General features: G+C 40.0%; 1 protein-coding gene across 2 annotated transcripts in view; it reads right to left on the reverse strand.

Annotated features, from left to right (window-relative positions):
• LOC107561751 (GRB2-associated-binding protein 2-like) overlaps positions 1–19767 on the reverse strand; it is a 93360-nt gene that overhangs the window by 8847 nt on the left and 64746 nt on the right. For both annotated transcript variants that reach the window (XM_016246228.1, XM_016246227.1), the window contains exon 3: positions 3692–3923. In XM_016246228.1, coding sequence (XP_016101714.1) covers positions 3692–3923 — 232 coding nt within the window. The remainder of the gene's footprint in view (positions 1–3691; positions 3924–19767) is intronic.

Consider the following 19767-nt stretch of genomic DNA (forward strand, 5'->3'; position numbering starts at 1 on the left):
ATTGAATCTAATAAAATAATGTATTTGAGGTCACATGACCTTATTATGTTTATGTGTGGCATTCAGTTATCATCTTGGGGGGTATTGTCTTAAATTTACTTACAACTCATTAATCACACTAGAAATGGAAGGTGAAGTCAAATGCATCACATTGTGGGATACAGTATTGCATGAAATGTGCTCTGTATAGTGCATACAGTATTTTGGCAAATCCAATGCAGCACATTTGCATACTGTGCACAGTATTCATGCTCTATATTATTCTAGTATGCTAGCCAAGGGGGTCTTTAAAAAGGTAAACAGTGTTATTTTTGTATAATTTATACATTATTATGATATTTATTAATATTTTGAAGTAGCTTTTATTTCTATTTTAATAAATTTTTTTTAGATTTTCATTCAATATTTGTATTTTATTTCAGTTAGTGTTTTTTTTATAGTTTTAGTTAACAACGACAACACTGGATGTAAGTACACACAAAAACAAAACAGTATTTGTGTAATGTTAAGATTCAACCACTGAAGGCAGTGTTTCTCTGTATCTCATATAACAGACACACTGTGTCTGGCTTACAGAGAGACTTTTTTTTGGTCTGCTGTATGAATGTATTGACTGTTAGTGCATGATGGTGTATGATGGAGAGTGTTTATGACACTCTGGGTAGTGATGATATGAATATCATGGCTATTACCCCAGTAAAACTGGCAAGGCTGGTACACATTGGATAAAACATAGTTTGTTTACTTTCTGCAGGTTTTGAGTCAAATGACTTAGTTTGGGGGAAGAAATAAATAGTGGGCATAGTAAACCTTTGATGGGTTTATTAGCCAGAGGCATTATAACACAATTCTGTTTCATTTGGCATTATTTCAGTAGGATTATAATCAAAGGAAGTAAATCAGGGTGAAATGACTGATGAGCACATCCTGTAAGTGAATCCTTCTGCAAACACTACAATACGTCACCGCCTGCTCCTGAATTTGTAGGAAGGTCACTTTCGCTTATGACCTAATAACATTAATATCCCTGCAAAGATGATCTCATATCCCAGTGACAGATGACAAGAATTAAAACCAATATATATCTATATTGAGGGCTTTGCTTTGCAACATTTTTTTTAACAATTAAACATTATATATAATTTCCTTACTGAAATGTGGGAAATTACCACAATTCTGAAAAAACCCATTCCCATTACTGTAATGAAAACAATCCTGTCTTAAAAACGATTTTGCTGTGAAAGGCAATCCTACAATGTATACTTTACAATTTAAATTAATATAAAAATATTCATAATTTATTGAAATATATAATTATTTATTTAAATAAACATAATATTAATAATAAACATACAGCAGACTACTGACAGTTGAGGAATGCAGAGGGGTGTTTAGTTGTCATAAAATAATGCTGCAGTGTAAAAAATAATTTAGGATCAGTCATTTATTTATTATTTATTGATACATTTTTGTGCATTTAATACACACTGTATTCTGTCTTTTATACGTACACCACCAAAGCATCAGCTTCCGATCAGTTTCCATCAGCAACTATTTTCTGTCGTAATGGTTTATCAATATCCAGCATAATTTTCATTATATGATTTTTGATCTATGCTTGTCGTAATGGTTTATCAATATCCAGCATAATTTTCATTATATGATTTTTGATCTATGCACGGTCCTCTACAGATCATACATCAGTACATGACAGCGCTTTAGATGAAGGATGATTCATCTCTGGATGCTGGTATCTTGAATAAAGAAGGCACTCTGTATGGATCCCCGCACATTCAGGCAAGCGAGTTCACATAGAGGTTTTCAAGGGCCGGTGTGAATAAATCTAGATTTAAATTCAAAGAGACAGGATAGTCTGTGCATATTTTATTTGTATCCAGAATGAGGCAATGTGAACGTCATGGAGCGCTTAACATTTTCATGCAGTGTATGTTTCATTCATACTCGAAGCTGGAGTGCGTTCTCGTGCAGAAAGTCTAAGATGGACTCATTAGCCCCTTTCACACAGTAATATATGTAAATTGCCGTAAAATTACCAGAACGACTTTGCTGGTAAATTCAAAAATGCACTGTTCACACAGGCAAACGAGTCAACGACATTCCGTCTTTTTACCGGTAAAGCACCATTCACACATCAATTTCAAAATACCGGTAAATTCTGTGACATCATTAACTGGAAATGACCTCTAAATGGCTGTGCCTCCCGGTGTTGTGTTTGTAAACATGGATGGTGATATGCGGTTAGTGTTATTGTTGTTGTTTTAATTTTTGTGTCAAATGTTCACATTCATGCAGCTGCTTTTGGCCCAGAAACAGCGTATTAGAGGACTTTAGACATTTCTTTTACTTCTGTAAACCGCATGGAGTAAATGTGTCATATGCGTCAGAATGTTATGACTGGCCTAGAGTAGACTTATTACGTCAGCGCATTTTGAACTCGTATGTGCTCATACCGGAAATCTTGTGCTACGTTCACACAGAGCACATTACCAGTAATTTACTGGTAATTTTACAACTTCTCAAACCGGTAAATTGCTAGAATGAATTTACCAGTATTTTTGAAAAGGTCTTGTTCAAACATGATCTTTTAATGGTCAATTACCACTAATTTACCAATAAAGACTATATGTGTGAAAGGGGCTATAGAAGTAATAACTAATGACGTGCCAGGAAATCCCTAATACGGACAAAGGCATCTAGCTATCACTGCATAAGCTGAATAAAAAGCAAACATTTTGACTGATGAAACGTGAAGACAATAAACACAAGATTACGACACTATATATGGTTTATGTGTGATTTGCAAGTCATCTCCAGGCAATAAATAACATATATGAATAATGCAGTGCTAATTGCCATTGTCACCTCACACAGAACACACCAAAATGATTTGATTACAGTGCCACTTGTTGGTCAAAAGTGATAAGCCATTTAATCATATTACTAGAGGTTGTATTTATGATTTTTCAACCATTTCAATTACAATCATCCAAAAATTGCTTTTATTACTCATTGTTGCATTTGGTCAGATGCTCCATGCCATGCTTAGCTCCTCATTTTGCCTTTGGAGTGCTTGGCCCCGTAATTGCTGCTTTATTACAGTATAGCAACTATTCTGCCTTATTCTGTGATAAAAATGGAAAACAAAGTGTTTGTAGTTTATTGGTTTCTTCGCCTATTAAAAGTAAGAAATACGAGAAAAAGAAAACTTGTCAATAAAAAAAAAGGTATTACATTTGACATCTCGGTCCCCCTCACTTCTGAAATGATGGCTACGCCCCTGGATGAATATGTGTGTGAGTGGAAGAGTCAGATTCATCTGCTGAGATGGTTGAGTGAGCATGACAGGAACATCTCTGAATTTTGAGTATTTTTAACAAATATCATTATATATTTACACAACATTTAAGTATATTCAGTTGTCCTTTGGGGAATTGCACCACATGACATTTTACAACCTAAATTACCCTTGCCAACAATAAAAAGGTGAAATGATCTGATATTTTAAGAGACTTATTGACCTTGATATGAATTCTGCTTTTTGTCTACATGTTGCACCACTTGAAATAAAGTACTGAAGCTTCCAGTACTGAAGACAATATCTTGTTAGTTTTATCAGTCTAAGCTATAAAGGATGTAATATGAGCACATCCCCAGAGATCATGGCTCTTACCGTGCACTCTCACTCTTGCGGCTCATGCACTGATGGAGGAAGAGGTAGTCCTGAGGAGCACTATTAGACAGAGAACTATGGGAGTGGCGTACAGGTATGTCGAATGTGAACAGCATTGGCTGGCTGGAGTGGGCAGGAACAGACGTTTTGCGTTCACCAATCAGCGGGGCCAGAGAGCCACCCAGATCATTAGCCAAGGATCGGGAAATGTGGGTGGTTGACGATCTGTCATCTATAAGAAGAAACAAGAAAAACAAACCTTTAGGAATTTTGAGACAACCAGTTTTGCTTTCATTTTAGTAAACTGTGCGTTACCTCATAAGTCTTTGGCAAACACTCAACATTGTCACAAAAGCAGCAGGACATTGATCATCTGAATGTGAGAAGTTGAGCATATTTGATTTATTGACCAGATTTTTCAGATCTATAAAGTTCAATTACATAAGCCAGATTTCGTCCATTTTCCTGCAGTGATCAATGAAGTCAAGAAAAAAAGACAATTGAGGGTTTTGGGCAGTAATATCCATGTGTGCATTCCTAAATTCAGTCAATATAGATGTCACATCTATCTTCAGGAGGAGTGGAAACACTGTATCTGCATTCACAGGAGACTGCAAAAATCATTATTCTAATGCTGCAAGTCAAGCCACTTGATTGGTATGTGATTTTCTACGTCATTGCAGCGCTATGTGAACATCATGGCCTTTGCTTTGGGCTGTTTCTCTGTGACATCCTTGATTTGTACTGTATGGGTTCAGCAAAGAAAAATCTCAGCACTCTGAACTTAAAATAGACCAGGCGGTGAGCCAAACCCAGGAAGTGCATATGACCCTCCTCCTACATCCACTCCAATCTGCCCCTGAGAAGGGCAGAGAGTAAGAGGGGAAGAGAAAGACACAGACAAACAAAGGAGACAGAATGAGGAGGTAGAGTGGGTGGGAAAGCAGGTCTACTGCACTTGCACTGTAGTACAGCATGCTTGCAGCAATGAGAAACAAAGCTTCTATCCGCACATCCTGGGAATTGTTGGTAACATTACACACTGAACTTTAACTATTGTGCTCAGTTCCAAAACTAAGCTTGTTGCCTACTGCATACAAAGGCAGCATTCTAACCATGAGTGATTTAGGTAGCAACTCGGCTAGCATGCATCGTGCAAATATCACTTGTTGAAGTACACGGGAGACTCAACTAACACATGGTTAATTTTTAATATAAGTTGACATTATCATGCCGATAAGCTAATTATTAAGCACAACAATACACAGCACACACAAATATTGAAATCCAAAAGTTGCTAACCATGTTGCTAAGTTAACGTGATAGACTTATAGGCTGAAAAATACATACCACAGTCAAGTCACCATTATTTCTATAGCACTTTATACATACAGAGTGTGTCAAAGCAGCTTTACAGTGATAAACATGAACATAAGAGAATCAATTTTGGAAACTCAACTATGAAGACAGATTCAGATTCTGAAGGCAATAGTGTTATTATTTAGCTCAAGTCAGTTCTGTGTTGGTTCAAATCAGATCTATACCCAGGTGAAGTTCATAGGTTTTGTCATTGGTTGATTATGTCAAGTGATTAACCCATAGTCTTGTATTTAAGCACTTATTGTGGCTGACAACATGCATTCAGTGTGAGACTCACACAATTAACACTGTTCTCATGCTCTCACACCTCACAACTACTTTCTTACGCAACTTTCATCCTCAGTTGAATCTGTAATAATAGGATATTGGCAAAACAGATTTTGTAAATGCTCCAGTATGTATTTGTGTTTGCGCTCTGGATAGCATCAAAAGTTTATATTTAAACATGTTTTTGTAGTGTTGGGCAATATAGCCAATCACATATTTACCTGTTGATTTCTTGAACACATCTGATTGACCATTCCATTCAAGTTAATCAGAATTCGCAGATTTTTTCCCCCTTTCGCACGCTCGCGAATCCTCTCATTGTAACAAAGTGTAGATGCAATGTAAATAAGAGGTTCATTGTCCAGTGTAGAAAGCCTAATTGATTATAATGGAACTTTGTGAGTTTGCGATGAACTGAAGTGACAGCTTTTTAGTGATTATAAATGGAGCACTTTCTAGGCTATATAATCCATTAAGAATTTGAATAAAAGTTTGTTTTTTTGAGCTGCTAAGAGGATGAACGCATTATGCATTATGCAATGTAAATGCAGAATAATAGATCAATAGAAAAATATTTGAACTTTTGTATCAACATATTGCGAAATGCGGTTGCAATTATTTGTAAAAGTAACGACTTGTAAATGTTTCAATTCTCACTGTACATTTCTATTTTTGTTGTGGTGAAAAGTTATTTTTCAGCACTGCAATATTTATTTTACATAATCTTATGATAAAAACACAGTACCAGTAATCGTGACGTTGACTAGCCGATACATTGCTGACAGTTTTTCTAACTAAACCCCACCCAACCCACCATGGGAATTCTCACTCTTAAGTTGAATTCAAAAGTTGGCAGCCCTGCTGTATGTTTGCCACGTTACTTTGTTGTGTATTGAAGTACGTTATACTGTTCTATGTTTTACATGCCAGGTCATTGTTTGATGTCTAATCAAGCTCATAGTTCATGTTGATATTTTGTTTGCCGTCTAGGATTAAGTTCATAGTTTGTTTATGTTTTTGGTCAAAACTGCACTCGGGTTCGCTACGCCATCGTCCTTGTCTGCTTCATGCCAGCAACAGTACAGTTAATGTGTTTATATTAACTATTTATGTATTGATATTTTGCGAGACAATAGAATATGAACGTTTTCCACTGAGCTTGTTGCAGTGCATTCTGGGATTATCTGCAATGCTGTCCGTTTGGCCAAAATAAGGTCTTAGAAAACAGCATAATTTGCCTACAGTTTGAGACAGCTTTAGGGTGTGATGCCTTAAAAACTGGAGTAGGCCAAGTTAAGTTTACTGGGCTTCAAAATTTAGTGAACAGACTAAGTGGAGATGTTACAAGACTTCACAGTTCTGGTAGGTCATTGGGGTTTGATTGACTACTAGGCTTGTGCATGTACGTGATAACAGGATATCAGTAACCACAGGATGGGACTGATTTGTGTCATAAATAAGGCCACATTGCTGCCTGGGGCACAGGGAGCGATGTACAGAGAGAAGATAGAGCTTCTTTTTTCCTGTCTTCTGAACAACAGAACACGACCAGGCCAGGCCACAGTGTCAGGGGTCTGCTGTAGGTCTTCAATTAGTCCATTGTTTCTCAGGAGCCCAAAGTTCCCAAGGCTACATGGAGCAACACTCTTCAAGTTGCTTCAGAGAGCTCTGTATATGCGATCAACCATGACAGTGAGCTCAGAGCACTCGGTGACCCTCCTCTGAAAGAGGGAATGAGGTGCTCAGATCGAGATGGTTTGCATCTGTCATGTAATATGGACTAATGTAATGAGGTAAAGGCATTTTAGTGCAGGGAATGGCACATGGTTGTGTTGTATTTGATTATCTTGAAGCTAATTGCAAATGGAATGACAAGTAATAAGGAGACCCAACCCATGAAATACCTATGATAGCTCAGTGACCGAATTAGGATGATTAATAGGCCTTCTATTGACTCGACCATATCAAGAAAATAAGCTAGTCATTGTTGGTTTATTGGCTTCTGTTAAAGAAACCGAGAAAACATCAGTTGGATTTTAAAGTTGCCATGAAATGGAAGTTGTGACAGATCTTTTCTTCTGTGAACTAAATTATCGAAAAAGAAAAAGAAAATGCAGGACTGGGACTTTTCCATTAGTTTTTTTATTAGATGTAAGCAGATTTGAATGCAAACTTGTAGTTGAATGTAAGAAAATGGCAGCGTTTAATCAGACTAAATGATTGGAGAAGTCTGTCATTTTGGCCTGGTCTCATTGTTTATACGTAGGTATTAGTATGTAACGTTTACAAGCACAAAACGTACGTTGTAAGTTTTGATTGATGCTGAAACGTACAATTTGGACGTATTACAACCATAGTAAAAAAGATGGACTACGCACTTTCAATCTCTTCCATTGTAAAAAAGTGAAGCCACCAGTGTCCCATTATGGCGTTGACATCTTGCGCTGATTCGGGACCCGAGTCTGCGCAGTAGTGAGCGAAGTGGAGCCACATCATCAAGCAGTACCACAAGTAATTCAAACGACGATGCGTTGCATCCGCAGTCTCTACTCCATGAAGGCACACATTTCTCATTCAAACACACCTCACTAGAAACACGACATGTCGCAATCTGTGACGAAGCAGGTGAGTGCCAATGAGCATTCGATTTACCTACTGTAAAACCTGTCGTAAAGTTTATTGAAGCGGCAACTTTTGAATTTGTAACGAGCGCATCAGCGCGGGTATTACTGCTTACAGTTACTGCTCAGAATGGAAATGAAGATCACTGAATAGAGGCTTGAGTTTGGCACTGTTCCTCACAGTTGTATGAATTCTGAAAATTTGGATTACAGTACACAAATAAAATTGTTTCTTTTTGAAATTGCGTTTTTTAGTGTATTTTATGGTTTTGTTGTCAGTCACAGCCTGTCGGAGAAAGCACATTTTCTGTCCAACTGCAAAGTAAATATTATGTGATAAGTAATGGTTAAATGATTGCAGAAATATTATTCATTTTAAGGTTTTAAACTGTAGTCTTATTTAACTAAGTATTCTTCAGAACGAGTTGGCAGCAGAACTCACAGAACAGAACGAAATGTTATTTCATATTAAGTAAATGAGTAAACTTCATAACGCAATTGAAAACATAATGCCACTGATATGATAACTGAATACAATAAAATAAAATGTTAATGCCGTGATTTCAAAATTCATAAAGATAATAATATAATAATAATAATAATATGTTTTATTTATATAGTGCCTTTCAAACACCCAAGGACACTTTACATAAGGTAAATAACAGATAGTATACAACATATAAATATCCAAACAGCAGACAGAGGTGAAATAATATGCAATATACAAGATAAGTTACAAAAGCATAGAAAAGAAAATTAAGGCAAGTAATTAAGAAACATTGTAAATAGGTGAGTTTTGAGAGCAGTTTTAAAGGTCTGGAGTGAAGAGATAACACGGAGATCTTGTGGTAGTTTATTCCAGAGCTTGACAGCAGAAATGCAGAAAGCCCTACCACCCACACTAGATAGCCGGAATTTGGCTCCTGCAAGCAAAATTTCAGAGCTCGATCTCAAAGTACAGGCAGGGACATAGGGGAGAATTAATTCAGAAAGGTAAGAAAGTGCTAAACCATGACGGGCCTTGAAAACTAAAACAAGAATCTTAAACTGATTACGATAGGTGACAGTGAGCCAATGTAATTGCTGTAAAACTGGAGTGATGTGGGCAGATTTTCTGGTAAATGTAAGAACACGAGCAACTGAATTTTGGATAAGCTGCAAGCAGCTTTGTTGGGTAGGCCATAAAACAAGGAGTTACAGTAATCCAGATGCAACGTAATAAATGCATGAACAACAGTTTCAGCATCTTTGAAATTTAAAGATGGTAATAGGCGGACAATATTACAAAGGTGAAAAAACAGGATTTGACATGTTGATTGATGTGGGATTCAAAACATAGACTAGAATCAAACATTATACCAAGATTGTGTGTAGTGGAAGAGGGATGGACTATAACTCCGTCAATGTTAATGGAGTAGTCAAGTTGGGAGGAGACAAGGGATTTAGGGCCAACTAACAAAAATGCAGTTTTTTCAGTATTTAACTTTAAAGGGGTCCTATTATGATTTTTCACTTTTTAAATTTTAGTCAGTGTGTAGTGTGTATGTTTGGGCATAAAAAAGATCTAGAAAGTTACAAATCTCAAAGTCCACTCCAAAGGAAGATATTTAGTTTAAAAAAAATAAATTTTCAAGAACTACAGCAAATGGCTCGTTTGGACTACACTATTTGGTTTCCGGGCTTTATGATATCACAAAGCGGCTCATTAGAATTTCATTACAAAGAATTACCGCCTACAGAAATTCGAATGGTTGGGGGGTGGGGAGGGGTGAGGTTGTGGTTAGAACGCTTGGTTGAGTGAGCGCATGAGACAAGATGACGAAGAAGAAGAGCTGTTGCAGAGTTAGTGCGTCAGAGAAAACCAAGAAGAAGAGCTGCTGTGCTGTAGCGTAAAATTTTTGGCATGTCTAGAGCAGCGGTTCTCATTTCCAGTCCTCGCGTACCCCCGCTCTGCACATTTTGTATGTTTGTCTTATTGCTTCATACGTGTTATATTTGACTGTAAGTGCCCTGCGAAGTGGACATTACCGGATATTCCTCCATGATTCCAGTTTGAAGGGAGCGTATATGTTCCATACAAAGGGCACTTAAGTGTGCGAGATGTGAATTTTAATTGTATTTATTTACAGTGGGATATTATGTCCCACTTCACGCTTCTCTAGTAAGTTTCGTTTGTGTGTGAAGACGCTGCAGGCAGCGGCGCAGCGCAAATCTGTAAATGAATATTCCGAAGTGAAGTAAACTTCAATGGATTTCCCCCACTCAGGGAGTAGGGAGTAATGGACACTGTGTAGGGACCATGTCAATCGGAACACAGTTCATGCACGGTGCTCACTTCTAACAGGATGATCTGAATCAGGTGTGTTAACAAAGAGAGACGTGCAAAACATGCAGAGCGGGGGTACGCGAGGACTGGGATTGAGAACCGCTGATCTAGAACAATTCTTACAAGTACAACACGACGTAGCTGGGCGCCGCGTACAGATGCCGCCGGTTTGCCTACACTCATAAAAAATAATGTGTTAAAATTTTAAAGACGTGGCGCAACGCTGCGCTTCTCGTTCGGTGTGCGACCGCCTGAAACGCTGTTTTTTTTTCACTTCCGAAAGCGGATGATGTCAGGAAACAGTGGTTGCAATTTACTTTTTAACTCTGTTCCTGAGCATTATAACCCCAATTTGCTATTGTGTGCTGCGCATTTTACTGAGGACAGCTTCCACATCACAAGTGAGAAGTGCAGGATTTGCCAAAAGCTTTTGTTGAAAGACAGAGCAAGAGGCAGTACTGAAACACTGTCTAAGCTGTTCGCCAATCACAACGCACTGGGAAAGCTAACCAATCACATCACATTTTGTTTTTCGGAAGGCGGACCTTCATCAAAGCCGGAACTAATCGAGCCGTTTGTGCTAGCCTGGGGAGAAAGGTATTTTAAACATGTAAATTATGTGAAAAATAATGCGTTTTTCGAACCACCAAGCATGAGAGCATGTTCAAGTACACCCCCAAAACAAAATCAATACTTTGTAAAAGAGCATAATAGGACCCCTTTAAGAAATTTTGGGCCATCCATACTTTGAGATCATGTAAGCAAGATGTAAAAGAAGTAGGGGGGAAAACAGAATTGAGTTGTAGGGTAAAATAGATTTGCGTATCATCATCGTAACTGGAGATTTAGACCATGGCGCCGGATGATCTGACCCAGAGGAAGCATGTAGATTAAGAATAGAAGTGGACCAAGGACAGATCCTTGAGGCACTCCACGAGAAAAAGTGAAAGAATGAGATTTGGATTTATCAATGCTAATGAACTGTTGCCTGTCTGAGAGATATAAACCCTGCCACTGTACGACAGTATCAGTAATGCCGATCTCCGACAAACGAGATAGCAGTAAAGAATGGCAAAAAGTATCAAAAGCTGCACTCAGGTCCCCAGAAGGCTAAGGGCACCTGAATCAGAAGCAAGCAGGAGGTCGTTCACTACACCTAGAAGGGCAGTTTCTGTACTATGGAGAGGGTGAAATCCGGACTGAAATGATTCATACAGATTATTTTTATCCAAGTGAGTCTGTAATTGTTTGGTGACCACCTTTTCTAGGACCTTAGATAAAAAAGGAAGGTTAGAAATGAGTCTGAAATTACTCTGAACTGTGTTGTCAAGGCCAGGTCTTTTAAGTACAGGGGTGATCATAGCTATTTTCAATTCAAGCGGTACATAACCAATTGATAGGGAGCACTTTATCATGTGGGTGATAGGTATAAGGAGAGAGGAGAAAGTTTTTCAGTATGTGTGTTGGAATAGGATCTAGCTGACAGGTAGAGGAGTTAGAGTTCATAATCAGATGCTCAACCACAGATGTATTAGTGAGTGAAAAGTTTGAGAGTGGGTAAAGTATCTGGGAAGTAGCAGTTTCTTGAAGAACAACAGAAGAAAAGGATTGATAAATATTGTCAATTTTGTGTGTAAAAATTGTCAGAAAATCATCACAAAGTTCTGAAGAACCATTGAGAAGGGGTGATGGTGGTTTAACAAGTTTGTTGATCTCAGAGAATAGGGTCTTGGGCTTGCACTTTGCTCTGTTAATAATAGTGGACAGGTAACTAGAGCGTGCGGTGTTAAGTGCTTTTTTATACTGTGATATGAATTCTGAGTGGAGGGTCACATGAACGAGAAGACGAGTCTTCTTATAGAGCCGTTCAAGACGCCTACCCTTCGCTTTCATTAGTCTGAACGCTGGAGTAAACCAAGGGGAAGAATGAGCTGAGGGGACAGTTCTGGACTTTAATGGGGCCAAAGCCTCCAAGACATTAGATGTAACATCATTATATAATGATACTATCTCACCAGGACAGCAGAAATTAACAGAGAGAGAGGCAAATAGGAAGCAGCTATAGCAATAGAGAAATTGTCAGCATTTATGTTTTTCAGGTTTCTGTAAGATATTGTTGATTTGGTTTTAGGTTTAGCAAGGGGGAGACAGAAACTAAAGTCAATGAGTGCTTCAAGTGCTTGCTTCAAGACCCTGGACACAGACATTATTAATGCCAACCGAGCAGATTAGGTCAAGGGTATAAAAATGAGAGTGTTTAGGAAAATCAATATGCTGTGAAAAATCAAAGTAATCCAATATAGCCATAAAGTCCTTAGCAGAACCACATGAATGTTAAAATCACCAAGCATAATAATATTGCTATATAGAGCACAGGCAATAGTGAGCAACTTGTGAGATCAGAGAGAAAGTTTGCATTGTGTTTAGGAGGTCTGTAGATGAGCAGTATCAAGAGTGGTGTAGGACCAGCCATTCTGAATGACAGATATTCAAAGCTAACAACAGCATGAAAATCAATGTTGTCAGTCTTATAGTTGTTCTTAATTACAGCTGCTAGGCCACCGCTTCAGCTAGTGAGACGTGGTTTAGACAGATGGCAGTATCCAGGAGGAATGTGATAAAGTTGGTGGTTCTTGCAGTATCACATTTGGTGGCAGTGATGGGATGGCTATCCGTAAGACAGCACCGAAAGGCAAAAGACCCTGAGGTGGATTACGCTCTTGTGTGAAAGCGGTTGCAGATGGGGATGCAGAGTCGATGGAGGATGAAGGGGGAGCGGAGGCATTTCCAAAGGCTTCATCTGAGTCCCACACACCACAGGTCAAGGCCGATGTGACAGGCTCGACATCTGATGAGGGATTGCTGAGCCTGATGCATCAGTTCCTCCATGCACAGGAGCAACGGGAGGAGAGGCATCTAGCAGAGCTCCGGGGACTACGGGACGTGATTCTGCAGTCTGCTAGATCTGCTGAGACTCCCAGTGATGCCGAGAGCCTGCAAATGAATCTTCATACGCCGACTGCTTCAAGAACCACACACGTTTGCAGCATTGACCCCCCAGCAACTCAATCTCTAAGCCAGCCGAGGCCGATGAGTGAACTGCCGAGGATACCTGTCTTCCAGGTATCAGGGGAGGACATTGAGAGTTATCTTTGAAGCTTCGAACGAGGAAGATTGGAGTTTCTGGTTGGTTCCAATGCTGACTGGGCAGGCTTTGGAGGCTTACCTGGCGCTCTTGGAGAAATTCAACATCTTGCCAGAGACCTACCGACAGCGATTCCGGGCAGCCACGATTCCTGCTGGTGAGACACCGACAGAGACTTACAACTGTTTGAGGACCCTTTACTGCCACTGGGTGAGACCTGATCTGCACACTAAGGAGGAGATCGGGGAGATCATCATCCTGGAGCAGCTGCTTCGTGTGCTTCCCTACGACAGCCGAACTTGGGTACGGGAACACGAGCCGACAACAGGACTAGCAGCAGCGAAACTGGCTCTTCAGTACGCGGGGGTCCATGCTCTCAACCACTTAAAGTTACTGTGCATAAACAAAACACTGCTGGTGTTGGGGCCTTACAAGGTCTAGCTGAAAGCATTACCAGTGTACACAAACCAAAAGCAGAGAGACAAGAACTGGTGTGTTTTTACTGTCAACAGCCAGGTCACAAAGCAACTGTGTGTTCTGTGTTAAAATAGAAGTTGACAGGATTTTGTTATGTGCCCAGAGAAGAGGACAAAGATGTTGACTCTAGAGGGGAGAGTCAAATGTTGTATGTAACTGCTGATGGACATTCTTTGAACGCAATGTTGGACACTGGTAGCTCCCTGTATCTCCTAAAGCCATGATTTGTTTCAAAGATTGACTATGCAACCACTGCAACTGTCCAGTGTGTGCATGGGGATGTAAGGCAGTACCCCAGAGCTGAGGTAGTTGTGTGCACACAAGAAAAGTAATTTCTGATGAATGTTGTTATAGCTTGTGATCTGCCTGCTGATATGATTTTAGGAAGAGACTTACCTATACTCTGCAAACTGTTACAAGCCACCATGAACTCTGAGACTCATGTCCTGCTGTTACCCGGGCTCAAGCTAGAGCAGGTCTGCAGCCGCTGCCAGACTTGCACAGTAGTCTGGTGCAGGGCGGAGAGGGGCATCGTCCAGTATGTTCTGGAGATGAGGATCCACCTGTAACGCTATCAAGAACAGGCAAGAGAGAACCTGAAAGAGGCACAGAAAGCCCAGAAAACGTGGTATGACCAGAATGCAAAACAAAGACAGCTACAGCCGGGGCAGAAGGTACCACTACTACTTCCAACATCCACCAACAAACTGCTGGCCAAATGGCAAGGGCCATACACCATGGTGAGGAAGATGGGACCGGTGACTAATGAGATCCACCATCCAAATAAGGGGAAAGCTAAGCAGATGTATCACATCGACCTGCTCAAAGAATGGAAAGAGCCACCTGTGAGTCAAGGAATGACAATGATGGTGAGGGAAGTGACTGAGGGCGATGGATGAGCAACCAGAGCCAGAGGCCAGGGCACAGAGAGAACCAGCTGAGGTGAACTTGGAGCACCTGCAGGGTCCTAACAGAGCTCAGATGCAAAGCCTCCTGGAACAGTTCCCTGTTTTGTTCTGCCAGTGGCCGGGGAGGACAGAGTTAATCCATCACACAATCCACCTTAATGACCCAACACCATCAAGACAATGACCTTACAGAGTGCCAGAAAGGTTAGTTGAACCCTTGAAACACGAAGTGGAAATTATGTTGTAAATGGGAGTGATTGAGCCATCCAGAAGTGAGTAGAGCAGTCCTGTAGTCATTGTCCCGAAGAAAGACGGAACGCTACGTGTCTGTATAGACTTCCACAAGTTGAACGCCCAGTCACGTTTCTATGCTTACCCCATGCTGCGAATAGACGACCTGCTGGAAAGAATTGGACCGGCCCAATATATTACCTCCCTGGACACATGCAAGGGGTATTGGCAGGTGCCCCTTGACAATGACTCCAGACCATATACAGCATTCAGCACACCTTCTGGGCTATACCATTTTACGGTCCTTTGCTTCGGCCTGCATGGGGCACCTGCCACATTTCAACGACTGATGGACCAAGTTCTACGAGGGTGTGAGGGGTGGGCAGCCGCCTACTTGGATGACATCGTAATCTTCAGTAACTCCTGGGAGGAGCATCTGAAACATCTGGAAGAGACCCTGAAACGTATCCAAGAGGCAGGACTCACCCTCAATGTCAAGAAATGTGAGTGGGCAAGGCAGGAGACCAATTACCTTGGGTATCACCTGGGAAACAGCAAGCTGAGACCCCAAGTGGACAAAGTAGAAGCCATCCGGTGGAGCCCAAGGCCTAGGTCGAAGAAGGAGATGAGATCCTTTCTAGGCCTGGTGGGTTGGTATAGGAGGTTCATCCCTGACTTTGCAACCATCGCTACACCGCTTACGGACTTGCTGACGAAAGCAGCAAAGAGTCCGATGGAGTGGACTGAGGACTGTGAGGCAGCGTTCAGAACTCTTAAGAAGAATATCTGCTCCAGCCCAGTCCTACAAAGCCATGACTTTCCTGGTCTAGGTAGATGCCTCAGCCACAGGAGTTGGGGCTGTCCTGGCCCAGGGTGAGGTGGGAGCATGAAAACCAGTGGTCTACATCAGCAGGAAGCTGTTGCCCAGGAAGACCAGGTACTCGACTGTGGAGAAGGAGTGTCTCGCTATCAAGTGGTCCCTCGAAAGTCTAAGGTATTATCTCCTAGGAAGGGAGTTTGATCTGGAGATGGACCACCGCGCACTAACGTGGATTCAGACAATAAAGGACCACAACTCCAGAGTTATGAGGTGGTACCTAAGCCTCCAACCCTACAAATTCAAGGTGCGGCATAGACCAGGACAACAAAACGTGGTTGCCGACTACCTGTGATAGTTTGCGGTACCCGGATAGTTTGCGGCCAAGAGAAGGGTGAGGTGATGGGATAAAGTAGATATCCCCGCTGGGTACAGTGCGAACACATACACACTTACCGCACCACACACACACACGCATGCATACTCACCACGCTGATTTCCCTTCTCCTCCGTTTGGTTGTCAGCCAAGCGGGTGCACACGCCGTCTTGACAGCCCATGGACAGTTTCACACATTACATTGGGGGGGAAGTTGTGGCCTAATGGTTAGAGAGTCGGACTCATAGCCCAAAGGTTGTGGGTTCGAGTCTCATACCGGCAGGGATTGTAGGTGGGGGGAGTGAATGTACAGCGCTCTCTCCCACCTTCATTACCACGACTGAGGTGCCCTTGAGCAAGGCACCGAACCCCCAACTGCTCCCCGGGCGCCGCAGCATAAATGGCTGCCCACTGCTCCGGGTGTGTGTTCACGGTTTGTGTGTGGTCACTGCTGTGTGTGTGCACTTTGGATGGGTAAATGCAGAGCACTAATTCTGAGTACGGGTCACCATACTTGGCCACATGTCACTTCACTTCACTACATTACCCTGTTCCAGATTCATCCCGATATACATACTACATGCATTGTCTAATTTATGTTGTGCCTTCCATGTTTGTTTAATGTTCATCACAAGTGTTTGGTGTGATCATTCTTGCTAGTGCTGGCGCGCTGAGCTCAAAATCGGACAAAACCATTGTTGAATAGGTTAAAGACTGACAAATGTAAAAGAAAAACACAGTCATTTGTATTATTGGTTTTATTTTGTGTATATTACATTGAAATGAGGTTTCGTGTTTATAAAATAGGGCTATTGTATATATGTACAGAGGTTACGGGAAAATTTATTGTTTTAAAAATGGTACGTCCAAAGAAGGGGCGGAGTCTGTCCTATAAAAAGGGAGGCCAGACTCACATTTATCACTTGTTAACCATGTTGAACGCGAGCATGCAACAGTAGTGCCTTGAGCAACCCCCATCAAAGTGAGTATATTGAGGATACCCTTTGTGTATATATTTTGTATATATCTTTTCCGTCTTTATTTTACAGTTTGTTGTTTCTTTGCTACTTTGTATTTTTTTGTCTTTGGTGATAACACTGTATATATTTCTTCACGCCATCACTCGTGGACTTTTGTATATATCTGCGGTGCTGTAAATAAACTACACCTTGCACGAAAGTGCTATTGTGGGTAGAGCCATAATTTTTACATCTTTTACGGACACTTTCTACGTCCCCAAGCGAGTTGGTGGTTCTCGCAGTATCACAAGGAGTCAACAGATTAAGTTCCATAAAGTCATTAGGTAATTGCCAGGTTTCAGTGAGCAGTAGTATGTCCAACTTACTTTCAGCGATAAGGATTCATTTGTAAATCTGTAAAGTTGTTCATGCGTAAATTATTTACATTTTAGGTGTTATCGATACATCAGTAGGCCTATTGTACATTTAGATGGTGTAAATATGTCAGTATTGTATTGTTTTATTGTCTGTGTAAACATAGGCTAAGTAAATGTACATTTTGTACAACCATATTTTACGTAAAATACATACAAATTCTCATGAGATCACATTGGTCATTTCATTGGAAGATGAACTGAACTATGCATTAACTGAAAATGGCAATGTAAAAACAAAACATTTAAATGGAAGAATCGTTCACAATAAGATCAATAACATGCATTTAGAAAATAAAATGAATTTTCATTTCATGCAGAATTTAATAAAAGGAACAAAATGGAAACTTTGTATCTCTATACATCTGGTTAATCTAAGTGGATTTTAACATTTAAACGTCATTATTATTTTTATTTATAATTTATTCATATAGCCATCTAGCAACCATCTAGCCCTTAAACAACATAAATTCATAAAAGGAGCAAAGTTCAGGATACATTTTAAATATTCTTCAGAAATCAAAACCCTAAAGAGCGTTTTTAGGTAACAATGCTAATATGCAGACAAGAAGCGAAAACATCCTGTTATATAATATGATACAGAATCATATTATATGATATAATCATATAATATGAACAGAAATGTCAGTATTAGATAACATATTTAGATGATTCTTTAAAAAAATAAATCAATAAAATAAACAAAAAACCTTATCTTAAGATTAAAAAGTCCACAAAATCTTAATTTGTAAATAAAATGTAATATTTAATCAATTTATCAAAATACAATATATTTAATACGTTTTCATTTTAATTTATACTTTAATTTAAGATTTGTTAAAAAAATGCACAAGCATGTTCATTAGTGATCTCCCCATCTGAACCCCACTGTAACCTATACATCACATTTTGTCTCATTGGGCAATCACAATCTAATACAATTAGTTTGTTGGCTCTCAGGAGTCCAAAATTAGTAGGCCCGGTGTGGAGAGAGGGACAAGGCAGCCTTTATCTTGATCTCATTTCCTGTCCATATTGCTTCATTACAAAAGTCATCCAAGGACAGAGGATAATGTGATATACATTGAATACAAAATTAGGTATGACCCAATGTTGACATTTCATCTGTTAGGGAAATTGGGAAAACACGTTCAGCACAGAGAGCAGAGATACTTTTAGGTTAAAAATGGAATACTGTAGGATATCGGAATGAGTTCTGTGTTCCTTCAACCCCTGACATTAGTACATAACCAAAAAATGCTTATCTTTCCAGGAGTGATATTAATAAAAGGCCTTTTGGAAGGAGTGACTGGTCTCACTTTCCTTCCAGAGTGGGTTTTTATGCCTGGCTGGTTAAAAGTGAAAAGCAATTTCAGTGAGAGACAGTACTTAAGGAAAAGTGCCTTCAGGGGTCGAGGGCAGAGTGCAGAAAATTGACTTCAGTTATGCCTTCACCACCACCACAACCTACGACCAGACAAGACAGTCTACTATTGTCTCCCGGGTCCCATGAACACTCAGACAACAATACGTCAAATCCCAAATGGCATGCCAGGAACCATTTGCATTCCTTAAATTGGGAGAATCCATTTTCCCTAATGAGATTGACGTCAGCCCTTAATAGCATCTCTGGTCATTTTGGGGTTACTCTTCAGCATAATGGAATGGCTTATCAGGGAACAACAATACTGGTGGTGTTACGGCCCATATGTACTTATCGTAGGCTCAAGATGACAACATGTGACGTTCTATTTGAAGATGCTCACGTCCTCGGACTCGGAATTATGCATTTCTATGGCAGCACTATCAACTCCTAAACATAGCTAGGGCTGCCACTAATGACTATTTTTATTTAGATTAATCGATCGACTAATTTATTGATTAATCGATTAATCTAAACTGTTAATTTCCCCCCCAAAAAATCAACAATTTTACTTAAGAACATTTTATCAAACTATATTTTATTAAACCAAATGAAATCCAAATTTCTATGAAATCCTTTTTAAAAGCAAAAGTAAAGTGCAACATAGAGTGTAGGAATCAAGTGTCCATCTCATAATCCAAATCACTGAAATCAAAGTTCAGTATTATAGTGTAAGAATGACAACACGTCCACGTGTTCTAGTCTACTACTA

Source organism: Sinocyclocheilus grahami, unplaced genomic scaffold, assembly GCF_001515645.1.
Source record: "Sinocyclocheilus grahami isolate Dianchi unplaced genomic scaffold, SAMN03320097.WGS_v1.1 scaffold790.1, whole genome shotgun sequence".
Classification (NCBI taxonomy): domain Eukaryota; kingdom Metazoa; phylum Chordata; class Actinopteri; order Cypriniformes; family Cyprinidae; genus Sinocyclocheilus; species Sinocyclocheilus grahami.